Source organism: Phaethon lepturus, unplaced genomic scaffold (assembly GCF_000687285.1).
Source record: "Phaethon lepturus isolate BGI_N335 unplaced genomic scaffold, ASM68728v1 scaffold51642, whole genome shotgun sequence".
Classification (NCBI taxonomy): domain Eukaryota; kingdom Metazoa; phylum Chordata; class Aves; order Phaethontiformes; family Phaethontidae; genus Phaethon; species Phaethon lepturus.
Genome location: NW_010526556.1, coordinates 1 through 22777, shown reverse-complemented (window position 1 = coordinate 22777; position 22777 = coordinate 1). Strand labels below are relative to the sequence as shown.

Sequence of the window (22777 nt, the reverse complement as noted above, 5' to 3'; positions counted from 1 at the left end):
AGCAAAAGACAAGGTTTTCTTCTAAGCAATAACTATTTGAGCCACAGGGATCTGAGACAGGTGTTTAAATTCACATTAAATTAGTATTCCTTCCTTCACGCTGACTTGATAACTAAAGAAACACCACTTCAGCAGAGATGCAGAACTTCCCTCACAAGAAAGTCACCACAAGGATGTTCCTTCCCCCTCTCTTCCCAGCTTTTGATACAGGTTTCACATCTTTGAGCCCCAGAAAAGGCTGCACTGTTCAACATTATCTGACATAAGGCTCAGAATTGAATATGCCTTGATAGGTGAAGATTAATCTCTCTCTGTACAATGATTTTTCTGTGTGGAACAGAGGAGACAATCATCAAGAAATTGTAAATTGACGGGTTGGCAGGCTCTGCAGGTTTTGCGTGGTTTTTAACTGCTTATGTTTGAAATTTAACAGCATCCCTTTAGGAAAATAAGGGGCTTCAGCTGAGTAAACAGCCATTATGGGCTACTTTTTCTGTACTGAAGCAGACAGAGTTAGAACAAGAAATTTCTATTTTATTAACAGTAATTCATATGAATTCCACCACTTGGACCAGTGTTTATTTTCTGTTAATAAAAATCAGTTTTGACGAAAGTCTGATTCCATTTTTTTTACCACCCGCATTTTATCTTCCCCGCTCTACTGCAAGTGGCCAGAGATGCAATAAATTAGACAGGAATGTGTAAGTGACAACAAGGGGACACAGGAGAGGCTTAGTACCAGCCAGCCGCTATTGCCACTACTGTAACATCATAGAAAATATTTACCAAATTGAGGAATAAAAACTACATGCAGAAGGACAGACAGGCTGCTTGATATCCAGTAAATACGCAACCGGTGCTTGCAAAGGAGGTTTCCACCACAGTCGATGTGCTGTAACAGTCAGCCTACAGAAGCCAGAATGACATCTACAGGTGTTTCTTCCTTGCTCCTAACCGTCACCTGCATGGTCACGCCATCTCCTAGCGCAAGCCTGGACCTTACCAGCACATCACAGCTGCCTCTGTATACACCTAGGGACAAAGCAATGTTTCAGAGATTACTGCAAGACAGGCTCAGTGACGTAGTCCTAACCCAGGAGGCCAACAACTTGGTGAGTGCAAGACTGATTCAGTCTACGGCCAGATGCAGAAAGGGGGGAAATGACAAAAAAAAAAACCCAAAACCCCCAAATCCCCTAAGCTCTCTAGGCCAAGACTGAAGGTTACAGACACTGTCCGAATTAAACACAGTCAACAAGTGCTGCTGGAGGGCTAGGGTGATTTAAATAGGTAGAAACCAGAAAGTAGGTAGCTGAAGCTCACTTCTGGTTTGAGAAGGCAACACATACTGTAATTCTGCCATGAAGGCAGAGTCAATTGGCTCAGTTAAGGGAGGAATAGTCCTCCTATGCTTCTACTGGAGGGCTTGGAAGTGGCGCTCCTGGAGGCAATTCAGACTGTAGGATGAGCCATCTTCAGTCCCACTTCAACATCACTACGGAGACAGACCTGGAGTTACCAATTCTGCCCCTGAAATAAATTGAGATCTGACCCTTCTGTCATGTTCGTTGCATTTTTGTTTTAATAACCGTAACAAAGTTTTGTAGAGTGCTTCACCTCCACTGATTGCACAAAACTGTAAGCTTGGACCACAGTCACCAAACAGGAAGATGTGGGTAGTGCAGGCCAATTCAGGATGTGTCTTTAGTGACAGGAACTTGAAAACACAATGGTCCTAGGAACCCCCTCTGAGATAACAGGCAAGGAATTGTTAGGTGTCTGCTCTGGAAGTTCTTCATTCAAAGGATTCACTACCAATGCCATAGGTAGAGTACCTCCATTCCAAGAGACACAGGGCCTACCCTGAGTACACCCGCCACAGCGGGCTCCAAGTTAGCACCAGCTGCATTCAACTGGCTGGTTCACTTCAGCTTCCTACAGAGAAAAAAAAAAGCTCTCGAAATAAGAGCAGAATCTCCTAACCAATTTCCCTTCATTTAGTAAAAATCAGTGGGGACATGGAAACATCAAGTTCAACAGCATGAATACTTACCAGCTAAGCAGAGCGTGTGAGAATTTTTGTTCTCTGGCACTTTATCTGATCTCTCACAGGGCTGCATGCCCAAGAACTTGATGATGTTATTGACAGCTTCTGCATTCAGAGATTGAAGAAGAAAATTACCCCCAGGTTGGTGCCAAGCTTTCTGTGAGAACTAGTTTGCAATTAAAGAACATTCTCTGAGCACCCATGTGGCTTAACCATTTCCATTCATTATCTTGGTTGCAGCCCCACCAACACACCTACCTTGCCATGTCCCTTCTGCTGTCTTAACAGCCTAGGAATGCACCCCTCCCTTCAACCAGCCCCAAGCAAGAGAGCACTGCCAAACTTCCACTCACTATAATCCCAACATTGCAACACAAAGCCTTGCTGTTGAGAAGTAACATCACATTGGAAGGCACCAAATTCTCCTCCTACCACACTAAATATATCCCCAGCACGGCAGATTTACCAGGATTACTATGTGGGCCACCAATAAAAGAGGAGAGATTATCTCACCGTCAAGGGTTTTAATTGAACTAAGTGCAAAGGTTTCTTCTTTCTCAAAGTCATCTCCCACTTCTTCCCAAGCAGCTGCAAAGTTAGGCTTTAAAACCTTCTGAATGTGATCGGACACAGTCACCTCCAAATCTTCCAACTGACAGAAAAGCAAGGGAGATTTTCAGCTGCCAGTTACAGAAATGATCCTAATCTTAGAAAGGGAAAGACAGACAAAGAGAGACAGCAGCATTTTGCCAAGACAACTTTGGCATGCCTGGCTTTAATTTCAAGAAAAGCACGTAATAACAGTGATCCCTTATGGTGGTCATCTGTAAAGCTTAAAAAGATTTGCACAAAAACATCTGTGACACTAAAGGGGAGCTGAAAATGGGCCAACCACTTTCAGAGTCAAAGCCCATTCTAGCTCTTACTGGGCATCTGAGGAGAGAGGCTTTCTCAGAATCCAGAAGGAGCTTTTACTTCCTCCAAGCCCAAAAGACAGGCACTTTCCTGAGATTTGACTTTAATTTCAAGAATTGATAACATGAACACAATAAAGAGAAGTGCAAGTACTTGGGGTGGAAAAAGAGATTGGGCCACAGTTCTGAAAAAAGACAGTGGAAGTTATTCCTTTCTTCCTATATGTCCCCACAGGGCACTAAATTTAAACTATTGGCAGAAGCAAGGTTTTGGGGAAGCATCTAAAATTACAAGCTGACATATTTTGCAAATGGCTTTTCAGGCAGGCCTTCTCCCCTACTGGCTTCAGATCTGAAAGGAAACTGTCAGCCCAATGGCCACATGTATTCAGAATTAGTAACAAGGAAAAAAACCAAAAAACAAGTCCTGAACTTACCACATATTCATCATCATAGCCATCTTCTTCTGGCACGCCTGTGTTTGGGTCACAGTCTCGAACAGTGAACTTCATTGTGCAACTGAAAGTACAAGCAACTGGGGAGGAGAGAAAAAGCCTGTATAGTTTAGTGCTGCAGTTTCCTCTGCTTGAGCCCTCACTTCCCAAAGAGAGACCAGAAAGAATGTGCATTAGCTTTGCCTCAGAAGATACAGACACGGCCATGGTCAGAGCACTTTTCAACTTCATCAATTTCCCCCCGACTTTAAGATGAAGGCCAAAGGAGGATCTCAGAAGAGGAGTATGCCAGGGCCACAGGCACCAGGAGACACTCTGCAAGAGTTTATGATCCAAAACCACAGTTCAGGCAATTCAGACTAGTTCTAATCTTCCCTGGTATTAAAACAACAACCAAGAAAACCACCCTGTTGATGAGCTGAGTCATGTTAAACTAACTGCAAATCCAGTGGAGTTTCTTTTAAGTGTGAATAACAGAAGTAAGAAAGGGAAGTTTTATGCCCAAGAAAATCTCTCATTCCTACATTTCATAGTTGTTTCTAATTCTCTAGAGAGACGAAAAGTTGCCTTAGTCATATATGTAGAGGCCCAAGCTACTGTTTTTTCTATTTGCATTTTCCTTTTACTGACTCTGTTCTTGAATACTATCAACAAACATCCATGTTTTCAAATGTGCTCCTTTCATTGATTCAAGGTAGTAAATTCAGTTTGCTCTATTACCTGCATGCTCTCCAGTCCTCTTTAACATCCCATTTTTAATCATCCAATACCACTGATTATTTAAGAAGTGCGAATACTATTTTGTAAAAAGCGTATATACTATTTTGCACAACACAGGTTCTACATAAAAAACCAGCACATGTGACTTGAGAAAGAAATAGTGCTAGAATCTCAGTATGCACACACCAGATCCTACACCCTGAACATTTTATTTTGTGCTCTCCAAAAACCTCTTTGGAGGGATTTGTCATGCAGAACTACTCCCTTCCAGTAGATACCTGCAGTGGGATCATCCTGAGGAATCTGAACAAGGGTGTAACACATGCCTGGCTGGTTGTAAGCCAGGCTGGGCGCTGGGATGCAACAGATGACATCGTAAGCGTCCGATGGCTCCATCTGCACAGTGACTCTCTCTAATAGCTGATCATTTAACGTGTTTGTGCAATCAAACTGCAGAAAAATAATTTGAAAAGGACTTGAACATAGAAGAAACATTTCTAATCAAGAATTTTTCCCCAAATCAGCTCCACAGCATACAGCAGACATCCTGCATCTTTGATCAAGCCTGCCGTTCTCGCTAAACAGCTTTTCTCTCCAATTTACTACAATTCTTTAACAGATGGCATCATAACCCACAGCCTTTTTTGATCGTTGAGGCAAGCAGCACAGACCCTCTTAACTCTGCCTTGCAACTCCCTTAAGAGAGAAGCTGTCCTCTCCAGGGCACAGCAACAACACTGTTTATGCTACACCAGGCATCATTATGGGCCAACTCCTACTGCACCCTGGCAAAAGCATGTAACTTCTCTTACCTGGAAAACAATGTGATTTGTGAACACGTGTTTAATACAACGAATAAAATACTCCGTTTCTGCTTCCGTGAGCTGCACTGGTTCTGAAGACTTGAATAACGGACCCAAGCTCTTAAACTCTGGAATGGCTGCCAGTTGTTCTGTGCAGAAAGGGAATGAAGATGAAAGACACCTGGTGACAGTCTCGTTCATTGCTCCTGCCTGACCTGTGCTGATCCTCCCAACACCTCAAGCCCTGGAGACCCACTGATCTTCTCTCATACCTTGAAATATATCCTGACGTGAAGGAGCAACTTTCTCAGGCTTGCTGGTCACTAGGGCAATCTCTGAAGAAAAAAAGCAAAGATATTGTGCCATGAGCTACACCATGCAGGAGTTTTGAATGCCATTATACTTCCAGGAGAAATTCCTTAACCTGTAGTGTTTCACATATTCTGCTGCAAACCATTGCTGGTTTCTCACACACACACTGAAATATCTCTTCCCTGAGGCAATACTGGATTGTAAAGAGAGGAGAGATGTTTGAGTAATGATGAAGAAACCACACTTTAGTCCAGGATAGCCAGCTAAAAAGCTGGAAGAAGGAGGAGAAAGGCCAAAAAAACCCAAAAAAATCAAATCAAAAAATCCCCAAACCTTTTCTTAAAAGATTGTGCAAAGCCAAAATGCAAGAATTGTGCAAGAACATGGAAGAAAGCCAGTGAAGTGACTAAGCACTTCTGGAAGGGACTTTTTTCAAACATCTATGAACTAATAAATTCTAATTACATACAAACTCCTCTCTGATGACAAGATTAGCAGAATGAATAATGACATTCTTGCCAAACCATACTCCTTTGGAAGAGGTGCCGTCCTCCTTTATCTGTAAAGATCAGACAGGCTTGATTCTGCAAAGCCAGTGACACTATAACCTGCATGGCATTCAGCTGAGCCACCTCTGGTCTTGGCTTGACCCTACTAGGGCAGCAGCCAGTTTACAGACATCAAGTATCATTACAGCAACCTGAATGCTTATAGCCTTGCCTACAGCCTATTTAAATGAAACCCAAGTGTTACCTGCTTTCTGTTCAAAGATTGATGCAGTAGCCAGTGGAACTGTTTTCATATCAAAAGGTTTGTCAGAAGGCTCCAGTGTATATTGGTGCAGCGCCTTCTCCATCCCAGGAACCGAGACGGTCAACCCTGCAAAGTAGAAGCACAGGCAGAAAAATTCAGTTTTAATAGCAGGAATTGTCAGAGGCCTATAGGCACTATGATACAGGGCTCACAAATGAACAGCCTGAGTTTTGGATTGCCCACTGCACCAAAAGCAACAAGATGCCAGTCTGAAAAGCTTACCTGTGTCTCAGTTACCTCCCTCTTGAGATGTAAACAAGGAAGATTATTTAAAGAGCTCTTCTCTGTAGCCTGTCCATTGCCTCAGGCTGCAGAGAAAAATTCTTGTGAAGAATCTAGGGTTTACAGCTACATAGAGACGGTTTGGACTTTGGCTAATAAAAAGCTGGCAAAAGCATTTCACTTCACAGTAAACACAAAACATACACCAAGTACTTCAAGATACTGCACAGAATTAAAAAAACCTGCTCTGAATATGATACAGAAAGTTGCCATTCCAGAGAATACTGCAGTCTAAACAGTTCATGCAAGAAAAGTAATCTTGCAATAGTCTTAAATGTTAAGTACTCTGCTTGCATGAGCTTTCAAGTACAGACCATAAAACATTTTTATAACCAACCCTGGCAAAAAGATGCGTCATCCTCATTTTGTGGTGGAGAAGATAGAGGTTAAGAAAATTGTCCCAACGTAAAGGAAGAGGCAATGATGAAAAAAGCCCAACCCATATTACTCCATTTCCTAGACAATCCTTCCCTTATTTTGTTAAATCTGCCATTGTCAGTTATCACAAGTACTTCACAGGAAAGCATTAGGGCCTGAAAAAACACGCAGTTCTATCCTTTTGAGTTATTCTGATCCAAGTTACATTACAGAGAACTACCCTCACAGCAACAAAGCCCACCCATAATACAGAATGTGAAATTGTGAAATAACAGCTCAGACTTCTTTCCTTTCCATCACTGACCATTAAAAATATAGGCAGCATTCAGTGCTATCTGCCTCTGTTGCAGTACATTCAAGTAGAATGTTGCTCTGTCCCGAACTTCGTCATCGCTGTCCATCATGCACCTGTTTTGGGGAACAAGAGGACAGCAGTCAGCTCAGGACATTGTGAGAGCTGAGCTAAAAATGGCACTGACCAGCTTCGACCCAATACTGCAATGACAGTCTGAGTTCCCTCAAGAGATTTTCAAATTATGCAAAAAAAATGTTCATACAACATAGGAGTTGAAGTTTAAAGTGAATTTTATATGCAAGTGTCGTATCAGAAAACTAAGATTAAAGGAGACATGTATGTGAATTGTTAACACCATGCACACTTGCTAGATTATAAAATACACACCTGCATTTTATGGCTAATAATTCTGATGAGCACCATGTGGTTGCACTTTTTTTTTAAACAGCATTCTTTCACAATAGAACAAAACCAAAAAAATAGATAGATTACAAAAATAAACATGTTAAAGGTGCTTTCTATTTCAGACTGAGAAAATGGTTGTGTGCTCAAGTATTCACCTAGCATTTTCAATTATAGCAAGTGGTAAATAAAGAGAGATTCTCTCCTGGCAACTTCCTTCCCTCCCCACATTGCTCAAGTCACTTCTTGCAGTTGTAATTCACTTGCACCTCCACTGAGGTTGCCTTCTGCCTGAAGCACTTCATAATTTGAATTATCCCTCACACCACAGAAGCCAGTCATGGCATGGGTTTACACTATAGTGCTATACAAATAAAGAACATGACCTTTATGGTACAGACAATTTAAAAAGGCTGAGTGGTCTTAAGAGACACAAACCTGTGAAATGGGAACTCCCGAGACCACTACTCAGCCATATATGAAAGTTATTTAGGAGTAACATGGAAATACACTTTCTTGCTTCAAGGGACGAAAAAAGGTACACATACACTAAACCACTGCAGATTTATTACCCACTGAGGAAGGTTCTCAGACCAGATTACTATCAGATGTTTTCCTTACTAATCACACATCTTTCATTTGCTTATCTCCAGCAGTGCTGTGCTGCCTCCAGCTAGGAAGGAAGGGTGGAGGACAGCCATCTCCCAACTCCTCTGCCGGTATGTTGTGACAACCCTGGTGCAAGTTCTGACCTGGTCTGATCTTGTTTCTCTGTGGAGCCAGACTACCCAGCATCACCAACAAGCTCAGCACATGCACAGCCATACCCACTCACCTCTGCAAAAGCACCAAGATACTCGGAAGAAGATTCTCATTCTGGGCACCAAACTTTGCTAGTGCACTTACAGCGGCTAGAGAAGAAAACAGGGAGATGTCAGATGTGTACTCAAGCTATACGCAGACACATTCTCGCAGTCATGATTCCAAGCACTGTGCATACTGTTGTCCTGAGGTTCCAATTTACACAGGTTTTCACTTCCACACCATAAAACTTTTAGTGTTATGGAAAGATTAAACTGTTTCCCTATTTTCAAAAGGGAATCATGGAATAGTTTGGGTCGGAAGGGACCTTTCAAGGCCATCTAGTCCAATCCCCCTGCAGTAAGCAGGAACATCTTCAACTAGAGCAGGTTGCTCAGAGCCCCATTCAACCTGACCTGGGATGCTCCCAGGGATGGGGCATCGACCACCTCTCTGGGCAACCTGGGACAGGGTTTCACCACCCTCATTATCAAAAATGTTTTCCTTAGATCTAGTCTAATCTACTCTCTTTCGGTTTAAAACCATTACCCCTTGTCCTATCGCTACAGGTCCTGCTAAAAAGTCCCCATCTTTCTTCCAAGCCCCCTTTCAGCCCTGGCAGCTGCAGTAAGGTGTCCCCAGAGCCTTCTCTTCTCCAGGCTGAACACTCCCAACTCTCTCAGCCTGTCCTTACAGCAGAGCTGTTCCAGCTTTCAGATCATTTTCGTGGTCCCTGTCTGGACCCGCTCCAACAGGTCCAGAGAGTTTTGTGTCAGGGAATAACAGAACAAGATGAGCTTAACAGACCGGCAATTCTGTTCTGAGAGAACTCTCTAACTGTAAGGTTAGTTCAAGCTCCATGGCTCATTCCAGCTCTGCCTTTAGCTGTAGCTCCCACCCTCAGATAAATCTCTTTTTCACACACAGGGGTGACATCCAGTGATAACCAGGGCCAAACTGCATCCAATGACTTCACAAGGAGTGTGAAGTCCTTGGATGTTGGTTGTTGAAACCCCTCAACAACCACTTAGAGCTGCCTGTCCAAACTAATCTAATTTCAGCTCAGCATCAGCTTGAAGAAATTCCACATATAGAAAGAAGAGAAAGCTCTAAGGATGTACAAGCTTTATGGCCTTGGTGGTTAAAAAAGAATTTGTATTTTTACAACAATGAAGTTTCTAGAGAGTATGCTCTCTGAGGGATGCTTCTCATACGGTCTACATCAGAATTAGGAAACTATGACCAAAGGAGCTGTCACCAAATATCAAATGTAGTCTGGACCACACTGTATTTGCAAACTCATTTTGCTTCCTCCCGTCCAGTACTACTTCCTCTCCTAACATGCAGGAGATCAAGCTGATGCTGATATCCCTGCAGTGCAAAGTCCCAAGTGTGAAAAAAGGCTGAACACTAAAGGGTTTGTTGTAAAGACTCTGCAGGAAGGCAGTATCAGTCTGCAACACGCATCCAAGGAGGAATTCTGATCTTGTGGAAAGGAGATTTCTGTAGAAAAAGATGACAGTCTATAGCAAACAATTATGCGGCTTAGGGAAGTAGCAGCATCCCCTCCTCATGTATTCTCTCTTGACTTTTGGGAGACATTTAAAGAAAGGACTAGAAGCTAATATATTGCTTATGTTCTGCAAAGCAGGAGGACCAAGTGCTGACACTAAAATGATATGAGAGGTTTAAACGCACTGCAGGACCAAATCACCTTCACAGCTGATGCATGTAAGAGCCAGCTCTTCACAGTGCCTGTGGAGTGACCACTGCCTCCCACCCCCAAAACCTAGTTTCAGCCCTGAGATTTCTAGCAGAGCTCAGACATACCACAGTCAAGCATTTGAGCTGAACTCACCAGCCCTCACAGCCTCGTTCTCCAGCACCACCCTGTTGAATATGAAGCGGATGTACTTGGACGGGGATGGAGTCCTCGGCCCCTCTTTCCCCAGCAGGTGCAGGATCTTTGTGGCCAGGACAGTATGTTCGCAGTCTTCAATGAACTCGCAGAGGTGAGCCAAGCCTGATTCCTTACTCTCAGGATTCTCTTCAATGATGCTGATTATACAGTCCACAATGGCTCGCTTGTACTCAAAGCCACCCTGGGAAAGGGAAATCAAGGGCACTGACCTGGCAGGCAGAGCTCAGACCACACTGAATTCTCACGCTTCAATTACACCTCTCCATTGAGAGAAACAAGCATTTCTACATAAAGAGAAAAGAGGAGGCATGCTGGATGACCTAACAGGGTCTCCCCAGTCCCCCCCTGACCATAAAGACACATCATCTGAACATCTCTTCAGATTAGGTTTTGATGTACCAGCTCCAATTCATAAGCACATTTCAGACAGGTCTGACCCACAAGATAAACAAGGTCTCGGTAATCATTCAGGCCCCATCATTGCTGTGTACCCACTGACATAAAACAGAAGAGACCTTTCATACCGTCTATCGGAGCTACCTGTCAATAACTACACAAAGAAAGTTTTGAACATACATCATCCCTGAGCATATTGGAGAGGAAGGTCATCATGACGCTGTGTTTCCGAGGGTATTTCTGGCACAAAGCACTGATAGCCTGTACTACCACTACCTGCAAAACAACAGAGAAGAATGTTAGCCACGTGCATTTATTTTTCTATGAAGAATACAGACTTTTCACTATCTCAAGTTGTCACCTTGACAGATTAAATTCATGTACAAGAAGGATAAAAATGAGGTGGTAGACTCTCAGCATAAGTGTGTTAACAACCTTGTGCTAGCATGCTACAAGACCTGGTTCTGCTAGAGGGACTGTAATTTAGGATGGACTACATTAATTCCCCTCACTTCCTCTGCCCAGTGATGATCTTGACCTAATTCTAGCTTAACTAGTTAAATTTTGTCATTAAGGCTCTTTGCAATTCTAAATTTATCTAATACTTATTTCCTTTTCTTATAAAAACAAGAACTTAAGACCACTGTACACCAGTCAACATTGACTTTGTAGAGACATGCTATGCACCTCAAGGCCACTCCATGGTGTAAAATGGATGGGTACAAGTGAACTACCATCTTTAACCAAGTTATACCTGAGTTCATGCTGACTAAACTTGACAAATTAGGTAGAAATTTACAGTTCACACTATTTCCTAGCTCTGTATCAGACTGAAGTGACATAGACTTAATCAGAACAGTTAAAATCCCTCTTCCTCTCCAAAGAGGCAACCAGAAGGCAGTACAACATTTTGCAAGATACTGCACAGGAGCCAGGAATCCAAATGACATTCATACTTTCTTGAAGTGGTGGGAGGAAATAACACAGTATATTTAAGCTGGAAAGCAGAGGACTACACCTTCTGAATTTCAAGCTGGCTTTGCTCTATCAGACTAAGTCACTGAAGGATTAACAAATGGGAAAAGCTTCATAAAAACAAGAATGGGAGAAAAACCTGCAGCTGGAAAGAGCAGAGGCCTCCAATGCCACACCTTAAACTCATCTGATATTTCTGACACGAAGGAAGAGATCTGTTTCATAAGCCTGTCTACACTGCTCTCACTCCCCGTCTTCAGCAGGGTGGTGATGGCGAGGGTAGCGATACTGCGGTTGGAGTCAGTGATGAGGTTTTCCAGGTCCAGGTTGCAGGCAGTGACTGCAGATGGATGCTTCATGGCCACCTGTGAAGGAAGTGATTCCAAAATTATATGGGGGCAAAAGCATCCTACAGTTCAAAGCTTTTGATGGGGCAAGGATTAAACCCCGTATTTTTTTCAAGCACTGCGTTGTTCCACAAGGATTGCAACTAAACCTGCATCATATGACTGCTGGCAGGATGCAATCAAAGCTCAGGTTCTTTTGTGTCAGCATGGATTTGACAGCACAGAACACAAACTGCTTCTGTTGCAGCATGCAGCTTTGAAATCAGAATGTTATTTCCTTCACACACATCCTAGTCACATTTTTTGTAGTATTAAATATCTGAGACTCTGCTTCCTTACAGCTGAGAGCTCACAAGTTATCAAACTACAGCTTGTTATAGCTCTGTGGTCCAGAAATGAACAAACATAGCTTGAGTGCAGGAAAAATTTCTGTCACATCAGGAGATTTGGCATGGAAAAGCCAATTCTCCAGCACAGAATATTTCCAAATACAGTAATCACAAGAGCAGTCGTCTACTTTAGGTAACACACCATTAAGCACTGAAGTCTGTCTTCCTCTGGTGCTCAGAGATTTATGTTTGTTTAGAAGGTTTTGGAAGCACTCACTTTATTAAGGGTCCGTACAGCTGCATATCTCAAGACAGGTTTGGGAGAACTACAGAAAAGCTGCAGCACTGAAAATAAAAAGAAAAAATAATCAAGAGAAATAACTTGCAACAAAATGCTACAGAGTAGAGACTGTTTAACAAAAACCAGCTCCAAGTTATTGCAACTCTAGGCACCTGTAATGTCTGGGGAGCAGAAGGTGAGACCCCTCATGACCACACAAAATGAGGAAAGGGAAATTGCCTTGTGCCAGCACTTTGATACTGAGAGGTGCAAATAGTTTAGTCAGAATGCACCACAGCAGAAAGCCAGATACAGTCTCTTTCAAGGAAAGGGAAGAGAGAGGAATGTCTAATGTATCCCCATCAAACTACGTGCTGCTAAGCATTCTTGCAGCTCTATTCACAATTTAGCACCAGCTTCACAAGCAAGTTGAAAAAAAGCCTCCTGTTTTTCAGCTTGTATCAATAATAGGTGGTTTGTGTAGTCATCTGTGGCACATCTGTGCTATCAAGTTCTCCTCTACTTTCCCTCCCACCCCAACTTCCTGCAGCTGGAAAGAGGAAAGTATCACCCGGTGCCACCACTACTGCCCATTCTCTAGAGCTTTGGATGAAATGGGAAAAAGGAACTGAGCCGCTTCTTATCCAAAAGCCCTCTAACTTGGGGACGGTAAGAAAATTCAGGTTCTGAGTCCAGTATTTTAGTTACTCTGTGCTCTCTCTGACATGCTTTACCACCCTTTCTTCCAGCTGCATCTGCAGTACACAGGACTATGACCAACCTGAAACAGCCGGTGCCAGCTCCCTGGCTGTGCAGTTTGGGAGATGGATGATTGCAGAAGCAGCTTCGTAAATAACCATTTCATGCTTATTCCGCAGACAGCTCTCAATGAAGTCAAACAGTGGACTTTCATGCCTACACACAGAAGACATTTCACAGTATAATGCTGAATTACTTACAAACCGCTTAGCCTGCATTTCTGAGAACTTGACAGAAAGCACAGCGAACGCGCTGGCTTTCATGTTTCCTACACCGCCAGATTGCTCCACTCATACTTGAGCTCTAAACTTCCTATTTACTGTTACTCTAGTTGTCTTCACATTATCATCTTCAAGCTAGAAATGCTGCGTTCTAGAAATAAATATTTCACTGTTAATCACATATCACACACCACTAACAGAAATTTCCACTGATAGAAGAATTTCATTAGGAGGTGAACTTCTTAGGTGACTCTACTCTCCTCTGCTAGTGCGAGATCAGAATAAGAGAGATCCTTCTATTTATATCCCCATAATATAAGCAGATCCTTATTGCATTTGAAATGCATCTAACTAGACAAAGTACAAAACATTCCACCTCTTGGAGAGTATTCTGCAATTTTAATCCTGCTCTCCGCTGAGTTTTGGTGGTGTGGTGCCAAAATTAAAAAAAAAAAAAAAAATCAAACCCCACCACACAACTGCCACAAATACTCACACTCAGTTCAGTCTAGCATTCTGCTTCTATCCATTTATTTTTAACACTACAGTTCTCTCTGTCTGCGTGTAGATTTCCACAAACTTTAAAAATATGTGAATTTCCTAGCTACTGTCTACCTCAAACTATAATTAGTTTTGTAATTCACATACTGCCTCTTACTCACCCCTCTTCAGATTCCTTCAAGAGCTTGCTTGCAATTCGGATCAGCATGCAGTACGCAAACTGGGATTTCAGTCCAGATTTAGTGAACTTATTCAGCATCTTCGAAACTGCAAGGCGATCATTTTTTCTAAGGTGATAGAGTAGCCCCAAAGCATGATACTAGGAAATCAGAAACAGAGGTGTGCAGGTATTGAATACACAATGCAGTTGGAAAAGTCAGACTGTAAGACAGAAAAGAGGGCTAATAATTTCCTAGCAGAAATACCTTCTAAGCTCAAATGATTGGAGTTTCCTGACAAGTTACAAAGATCTGCAGTATTTCCTTCCCCTTCCTGTCCACCATAAGACAGCCTCAACATGGCTCTTTTGATCTTCAGAAATATGAAGTTAGTTTACTCCCTTTTCTCCCCATTAAATGTCAGAACTTCAAAGCCTTCAGCTTACTAAATTATGTTGCACAATAACACTTGCATTTCTAGTACACTCAATATCCAGGATATCCCAAGGCCTTTAAATGACAGCTGACCTTACAAAAATCTTCGAGGCATTTACGGTGAAAATACAAAGGAACACTTCTAGTTGCTTGTCAAGTTGGTTTAGGTTTTTTTGCCACAATACTGATTCACAGTAAGGCTTAATGAAGCTGCTAACTGCGCAAGAACAAAGCTCATTTTAGAGACTTGTTTCTGACCATTAGTCTGTAACACTGACTGAACATAGAGAATACTTTCATTTCCACAGTTGTTTGGAATATTTATGCAAAGATTTTGCTAATATGGGCATCTTACTGATATTTGGGCTAATCTCTGTGGTCCTGTAGCAACTGGCAAATTTTCCAAAGGCCAAGACAAAAGCTGTTGGTGTTCTGGGAGTCAGTGAGATAATTTCTTAAGGTTTTTGAAAATTCAGATTCAAAGCTCTTCTGCAACAACTACTGGGAAACAGTCAGCAGCATCCCAGCTATCAGAAGGTTAGCAGGGAAAGGGCAGAGGACTGCACTAAAGAGCCAGCTCAATTAAGAATCTTTCACTGGGATCATGGAGAAACTTGTGATAGTCAAGTTGTTTCCCTCAAGTCACAATTCTTGTTTTTGAAAGAATAAGGGCAAAAGGAAAACCAGTTACTTTTTCTAAAGTTATTTTACGAACTCACAGAATACCATTAAAACTCTGTAGTGTGTTTACAGTTTCCTGCGACAACCACCCTCAAACATACCTGCACCATGATGTTGTCACTAGAAGCTGCTTCTTGAGCTTCGTTGATCCACCGTTTGACTACATCATAACTGATCTTCATCATATGCTGGAAGAAGCCACAAATTGAGACTGCAGACAAACTAACATTAGAAGCACAGTGAAGTACCATAAGCCCTGTTTTCAGTTTTTAAATTTAAAGACTTTGAGGCAATCTAGGGCTTTGCTGCATACTACAGGTAACAAAGAGTAACTCCCAAATACATAGTTTGTATGGATGTGCTTGTTTCACAAAGAGAAAAGTAACTCCGTGAGTTTTTGTGTATGTTCAAACAAGACAAAAAGACGATACTACAAGAAGGATGCTGAGGTGCTGCAGCATGCCCAACAAAGCTGGTGAGGGGTCTGGAGCACAAGTCTGATGAGGAACGGCTGAAGGAACTGGGGGTGTTCAGTCTGGAGAAGAGGAGGCTGAGGGGAGCCCTCATCACTCTCTACAACTACCTGAAAGGGGGTTGTGGTGAGGTGGGGGTTGGTCTCTTCTCCCAAGTAACCAGCGATAGGACGAGAGGAAATGGCCTCAAGTTGCACCAGGGGAGGTTTAGATTGGATATTAGGAAAAATTTCTTCACTGAGAGAGTGGTCAAGCATTGGAACAGGCTGCCCAGGGAGGTGGTGGAGTCACCATCTCTGGAAGTATTCAAAAAACGTGTGGATGTGGTGCTTTGGGACATAGCTTAGGGGCATGGTGGCTTTGGGTTAACAGTTGGACTTGATGATCTTGAAGGTCCTTTCCAACCTTAGTGATTCTAGGACAATTCACCTGCCTGTGGTTAGTCCAGTAGGAAGACTTCAGCTGTCAGCATTAATACAGCTTTGTTTGCACCCTCGGGGTCCTAACACAGGCTCTACCCCACCTCATCAGCTGGACCTCTTACTTCCTGCTCTGCCTTCTCGATTTAAGAGTGCAGCCAGCCTCTTTATCCTATGCACTTATAAACCACTGTTTTTCCTCAATCTCAGTCTCAGACTACCATGCTTTCACTTGTATTCTCCTCTTTAATAAAAACATTATCCTAACAAGATCTTTTCCAGCCTTTTCTCCTAAACAAGGGAGAGAAAAACACATCTAGCCCTCCTACTACATATTAGCAAAAATAATCTTGAATTGCAGTCTTATCAGGGCAGCAATTTCATGGATTTGTTTTTTGCAGAGCACAGAGCATACTGCTTTTAGTTCCTGTTACAGAACTCACACACTCTTTCACAGTCATCAGTGTTAGTTCTTCCACAGCACAAGTTGTTTCTACTTACTCTCACCAAACTGATCAGCACCTTCACGGTCCTCAGTGTGCTTGACTTCTCAAAACAAACAAGGGCCCTCCCCAGAGAAATTAGCGTTCTATGCTAACTGCACAGAGAGATGACTGAGCACTTTGCACACAAAAGACTGATGTAGTCTAAAGCAAGAGAATGCTAAGGAAGGAGTTTGAGAAGACAGAGTCTGCTTGAGACAAAGGAAACTCCATCGCTACTATTTTTTGCTTATTTTCCAGTGAGGAGATGGAGAAGGGTTATCTCAAAGGAAATTGAGATGAAGAAAGAACAAAACAAAGGCCAGGCAGAGCTACAAATGCAGCAGACTAGCCTTCCCAACCACAACACAATGCACAGATTTACAATAATCTACTGCTTTACTTACTAAGGAAGACACCAGTGCAGAACTAGACACACTGGGAACTTTGTCCACAATGGCTTGCTTCATGTATCTCTCAATGGCTTGTAACATTGTACCCTATGAAAGGGAAAAAGAAAAGTGTTGATACTCTGGAGGCAGAGCATAAAAGCAGTATAAGGCAAAAATATATGCACAGCATATTCAAAAGGCCCTCAGAAAAAGTCTTGAGCTAACTCTGAAAACACGTAGTTCTGCAAGGGAGACATGAGTATCAGCTGCCCAGTGCTGAAAGTTCACTGACATGATCAAAGTCTACAGCAAAGCAATGTCAGATCAGAAACTAGAGCTCCAAAGCTCCTGCCTTCTAACTCCACGTTTACAGTGCTACAGCTCCACAGAGTTCCTCACACCTGCAAAGAGCTTCAGAGCAGCCCTCCCTAAAGCAGCAGTTCCATTACTACTATAAGAATACACCTTGCAAGGGAGCAGTTTTTCTATTTTAAACACACTCATCATCTCTCCCACAGCAGTGATGCGATTTGTACTTACATCAGTGATCCTGCAGAGCGCTCTGATGGCTGGGCCTCGGTATACATCTTCCTTCCCTGTCATGTCTTTGGTCAAACTAAAATAATCAAAGACACCCTGTTAACACTTCTTTAATATCTGGATGTCTTGGTCTTTTTGTGACATTCACCTCATGTCATTTAGCTGTTCTTCCAGCTATTACCACATAACTGCTAAGCTCCAGTATTGGCTAGAAACAACTTCTTAATAATTAGCTATTTGAAAATTATTAACATCAGATTCTGTGGAAATACAGAACATTACAAAATGCATAGTCCATAATATTGCTTTGCCACAGGCCTGGTTTATTTAGGTCCACCATTCTCTTTCTTAGTGGTGGTGTTCTTTCTACCACATGAAATTTTGGGTTAGATAATTGTGAAGTTCAGTTCTGCTGAATGGATTTTTTAAAAATATATAAAATAAAACAATTGCTTAGCACATGCCACAGATCCAATTTTTTCTCTCACAACAACTGTAATGTCTACTCTGTAGTCAAAAAAAAAATGGTAGTTCAGCTGATGGATGGAACTGATCTTTGCTCTGCTTTTCCCTAACTGCTCTGACAGCAAACTGAAACAGAAGTCACAGCCTAAGCTTTCACAAAACCATCAAGCACTAATAATTTAAAAAAACAAAACAAGAAAACAAAGTAGCAACCAACTGATAAACTGTAGGCAAGCCTCTTGCTTTTTTATAAAAGCCTAAGAACACAGTAGGAAGAAATTAACATTTCATATGGTGACACATACCCTGTGTCATGGAACAATTTGTTTTCCCTTGCTGTATCCTTTATAAGAAAAAGATAGCAGATAAAAACAAACACATTAAGATGCTGCTACTTGTTTCAGAGCTCTGATACTGTGTTTTCTGTAGGTTCTACTACCTGCTTGTGACAATGATGACGTCCTCAGAAATATTGGCCATCTCTTTGATAGTAAGGTAACACATTCTTCTAAGGGTTTGCTGTGAAAATGTATTGCAGAAAACAGTTAAAGCTAACAGCAATTATTGAATAAGCACTCTAGAAGTTTTAAAAGTTATATAAAGAGTTACAATATTTAACTTTAAAAGTTAAATAAACTTTAAATAGAACACCCTCTTCCCTGCTTAATACAAAGTTATAAGCACACAAGTAAAGCCATGTTTGATAGCTGGATAACAGCCTTACTCCCTGTTATCAAACAAACCAGAAGAGTAAGAAATATGTACCTTGTAAAATAAGACTGAAAAAAACCAAACCCACATGTTGATTATGAAGGAAGTGATACATCATGTCTGTATGCAGAAGTCTCACAATTATCAGTTAAAAGCTTTAAAAACAGCTTCTTCTGATCTATTTGTTATTGTAAAAGAAAAACAGAAATACTCAAAGAGCACTGACACTGTAATTCTTTGAAAGTAAATGACATTTACATTTTCAAAAAAACCCTACTTTCTAAAATGCAGATATGAGAAAGGTGTCAAACAGTCTGTACTTCCAAAATTTTCACTCCATCTTTGAACAGTTACATGTGCAACCTTCCTCAGCCAAATCTCTAAAAACCTGAAGTGCCAGTTCATTTTTAACAAAAATTAACAAGACCCAACACACAAAGCATACTCCTCAGAGTTCTTACACTCTCTGCAAAAGAGATCAGAGAAGGACTTTACATTGGGCAAAGTCCAACGTTTAATCCAGCATTTTTAGGATATTCTCATCCCTTGACTCTATGCTGATTCATGAACAAAGTAAGTTGGTCTAGAGAACTGCAGTATTGGATCTACAGGCAACTTTTAAATTCTATTTTGAGTTAAGCAGATGGGGATTATTTGCAAGTGTAAAAAACAGTCATAAAATTACACTGATTTGTATATTAAGGCTTTCTATCACTATTCACATTCCTTACAACAGTAATTCAACTCAGAAAAAACCCTACCACCAAAACCAACCTGCAGAAGTAACCATGTTATTACTCAGTCATTTGTTTTTAAACCATTAATTGCCTTCAGCAAGTACTTTGTGTGCAGAGCTTGTTTTCTGAAGTACTTGCCTCACCCTCCTCCCACCTCCCAATATCCAACTGTTTTGTAATTACTGCAAATTCAGACAAAACCAGGGAGGCAGCAAGCAGTAAACACTAGGTACTTACATCATTTGATTGAAATAATCTGGTCATTGCAAAGAAAGCTTCTGTGGCTTCAGTGGTTCCAAAGTGTTCACCCTGAAAGTAGCATAAAAGCAGCAAGCAAAAAAACCACTGTCATTATCTAGCCACCTCCACCTTTCAACCCCCACTTCTAACACCTACTCACACAGGAAGAATCTTTTCTTTTTAGACTTCTTCTCATAAGAAACGGTCCCTCCCTCACCTTGTGTTTCTTGGTCAGTACACACCACTATTATCTACTTAGTTTCAATATAAATGCCATCCACAGTGGTGGAATAGTTTGATCAGTAGCCTGTGTTCCCTCTTTCAACATTAGTGTGTCAGCGGTTGGTTTTGTGTCATGCTTGTTAACCAGAAGGATCCCCTTGCTTAAAGGGATCTGCTTAAAGATGACTGGTGCCAGTTAAGACTGAACAGCATAGGTCTCTCCTAACTGATCATAGCTCTATGTTAAATACAGTCTGACATGGAGGAAACCCGATCTATGCGGATACCTTCCTTAATCACACTTCCAATTTCTCCCCGAACAAAAAGACACCTTCCACTTCATCACTTCCTATGTTCTTACCTCACCTCAGTTATTCCTACTTTAACTAGGCAAACACAAGTGGCTCTCTAATTGCACAGTGCTGCAGTGATGACAGACTGACCAGCAGCTCTCACTTGGCACTCAGAAAAAAAGTCTTAAAAGCTTCAGTGACACACATCTTACTCACCTTAGTGGCAAAGTCAGAAGGGGAGAACATAACACTACAGCATAAACACTCCATTTCTGACCTCCTTTAGACCTACCTCCCAAATCTGACAGGAAGAGGTATAAAACTTATTTCACAATGAAAATTATCAGAAATTAGCCTCAGGAATATGCATTCTGGCTGGGAAAAATGATAACAGTTACCTGGTTCAGCAAGTAAAGGATCTTGGTAAGGATGTGCAGGCATCTTCGTGGATTTATAGGAGTCTCATTAAAGATACGTGCCTACAAACACAGCATAAATACTGTATTACAGTGTAACCCAACAATAATAATTTTTCTTTCACCATAAAAAGTAAATAAATATGTAACCAAGTAGCTTATAACTTTTTTCATTCTAAAAACTCATCCCAGCGACCATATTCCTGTCATTCAGCTCATCGTGTTTAGCTCGCTGGACAGGCAATCTGAACAAAGGACAATGACTCGGTTTACAATCTGGAACTAGCAAAAATACTTTAAAATAAAAGCATAACAACTCAATACCTTCCATACTCTCTGTAGCCCAAAAGTTACTTAGCATTAGCCTGTAGGAACACAAAATTGAAATTATTAAGTTCCTACTTATAGCTCTTTGCACCCACCAAAATTCCCCATTATTTAACCACATGTTCACCTCATCACTTGCAATCATTCTTGGAGTACACGAAGAGAAGCAAGAAAACCTGTTGCCTAGTATGTTGAATGAGAGTAGGAAAACAGGCAGACCACCTCTTCAGAAAGAGCACCCTGAGATCCCGCATGCCCACACTGGAGGCAGAAGCCACACATAATCTAATTACTACACATAAACCCCTCATAGAGGATGTAATTTACAGACCCTGTGATTTTAAATTTATGTATGAATTTAGCCGTTCACATTCCCTGAGAGTTGCACTGTAAAACTTGCTTAAGCTATTAACGCTTCCTGAAGGCTGGGGGGGGAGATAGTTAAATGGTATTATATGATGATTATTCATACCTCCTGAAGTACAGCACTCTTCTCCAAATGTTGGAAAGGATTAGAGCCACTACCTGAGGAACAAAAGAGGCCTCTCAGTTAAGGAAATGCATTCTTCACAAAAAAACCCAGAACCGAACATGCAGGAACAGCCTCTAAACTTTACAAAAACACTTCATTGCTACAGTGACATTTTTGGAATAACTGATGTACCTCATCAACAGCTTTGAATCCACTTTCTTAAGTAGTGTATTCAGAGCTACAGGGAAAAAAAGGGAGGGGCACTTTCCACAGAGCTGGAAGGCGAGGAAGAAGAAAGTTGTTTACTAGTAAATTTGCCTTAATACTGCCTTTACATAAATCTATTTACGCTTTTCTTTTTCTTAGTCCCTCTATTTTTGCTCCTTCAGCACTGAAGGCATCAGGACAGACCTGCTGATCAGGATCTAAAATAGAAGTATATCGACCAATGCACCACTAAAATGGGCTACTCAGCAAACTCCAAAAACAGTCTGGCTACAGCATATCACTAAATACTTAATGCTAAGCTATCTCCATACTGTAACTTCTCAGCTTTTTAACAGTCCAGATCCAGCCGTTGAGAGTAATTAATTTTTTTGAGATGACACTTCTCTGTCAGCAGCACGCAGAGGTGACCAGCTTTCAAATCCACATATACAGTGAAACCACCTCTCAGAGTCACCGTTACAAACACTTAAATCCGTCCAAACCTTTACTACTGATTCCCTCTAGCAGTAATTTTTTATTTTCAGTTCATTCATTCTTCAGTTCTCACATCCCAAGCAAAAGGAAACTGGGAATGAAACTCAACCCAGCTGGGCACATCTTGTGGTTCAGAAGACCTCTGAGCAGCAGCAACAGAAAATTCAAGACGACATCAGTTACTACAGACAACCTGAACTTAATTTCCAGACGATTTTGTGGAGCGAAAACGTGCAGATGACGGCTTCATTTACAACATCGACGCCTAATGCGATGGGTTTTTATCCCGCCCGTCAGGTAACTGAGCACAACCGCTCCTGACACGATGCAGCCTGCGTGTGGGGACGGCTGCCGCCCCGCCACCGGGCAAAGGAGCGGCCCCCGATCAAGCCCCGCTTCTCCTCACCACGGCGGGGGCGGGAAGAGGCCGCCAGCTGCAACCCGCAGGACTGCGGGCAACCGGTTCCTTCCAAGCGCGGCCTCGGGGGCCCGAGGGGATCCCTGCAGCCCGCAGATCGTCTCGAAGGCTGGGGGAGGCCAGGGCACCGGAGAGCAGGTGGGGCCTCCTTCCTCAGCGGCGGTTACCCCCACACATCACCTCAGCGACGGCTGCACACCACAGCGCGCGCTAGGAGCTTAAAGATCGCTCCCTTCACGGCCG

The 22777-nt window shown here is 42.0% G+C and overlaps 1 protein-coding gene across 1 annotated transcript; it reads right to left on the bottom strand.

Moving 5' to 3' along the window:
- Positions 1-514: 514 nt before the first annotated feature.
- Positions 515-21572, bottom strand: COPG2 (coatomer protein complex, subunit gamma 2). Its single transcript, XM_010283082.1, has 24 exons — positions 21560-21572; positions 21415-21467; positions 20598-20678; positions 19682-19753; positions 18436-18515; positions 17532-17607; positions 17007-17099; positions 15327-15413; positions 14113-14270; positions 13252-13385; positions 12468-12535; positions 11691-11879; positions 10720-10815; positions 10081-10324; positions 8257-8332; positions 7029-7132; positions 6005-6130; positions 5212-5274; positions 4949-5088; positions 4415-4586; positions 3399-3496; positions 2561-2699; positions 2054-2152; positions 515-1032 (listed from the first exon to the last, which is right to left on the bottom strand). The coding sequence occupies exons 1-24, from the start codon at positions 21570-21572 to the stop codon at positions 902-904; spliced, it is 2592 nt and encodes an 863-aa protein (XP_010281384.1). The 3' UTR covers positions 515-901.
- Positions 21573-22777: the final 1205 nt, after the last annotated feature.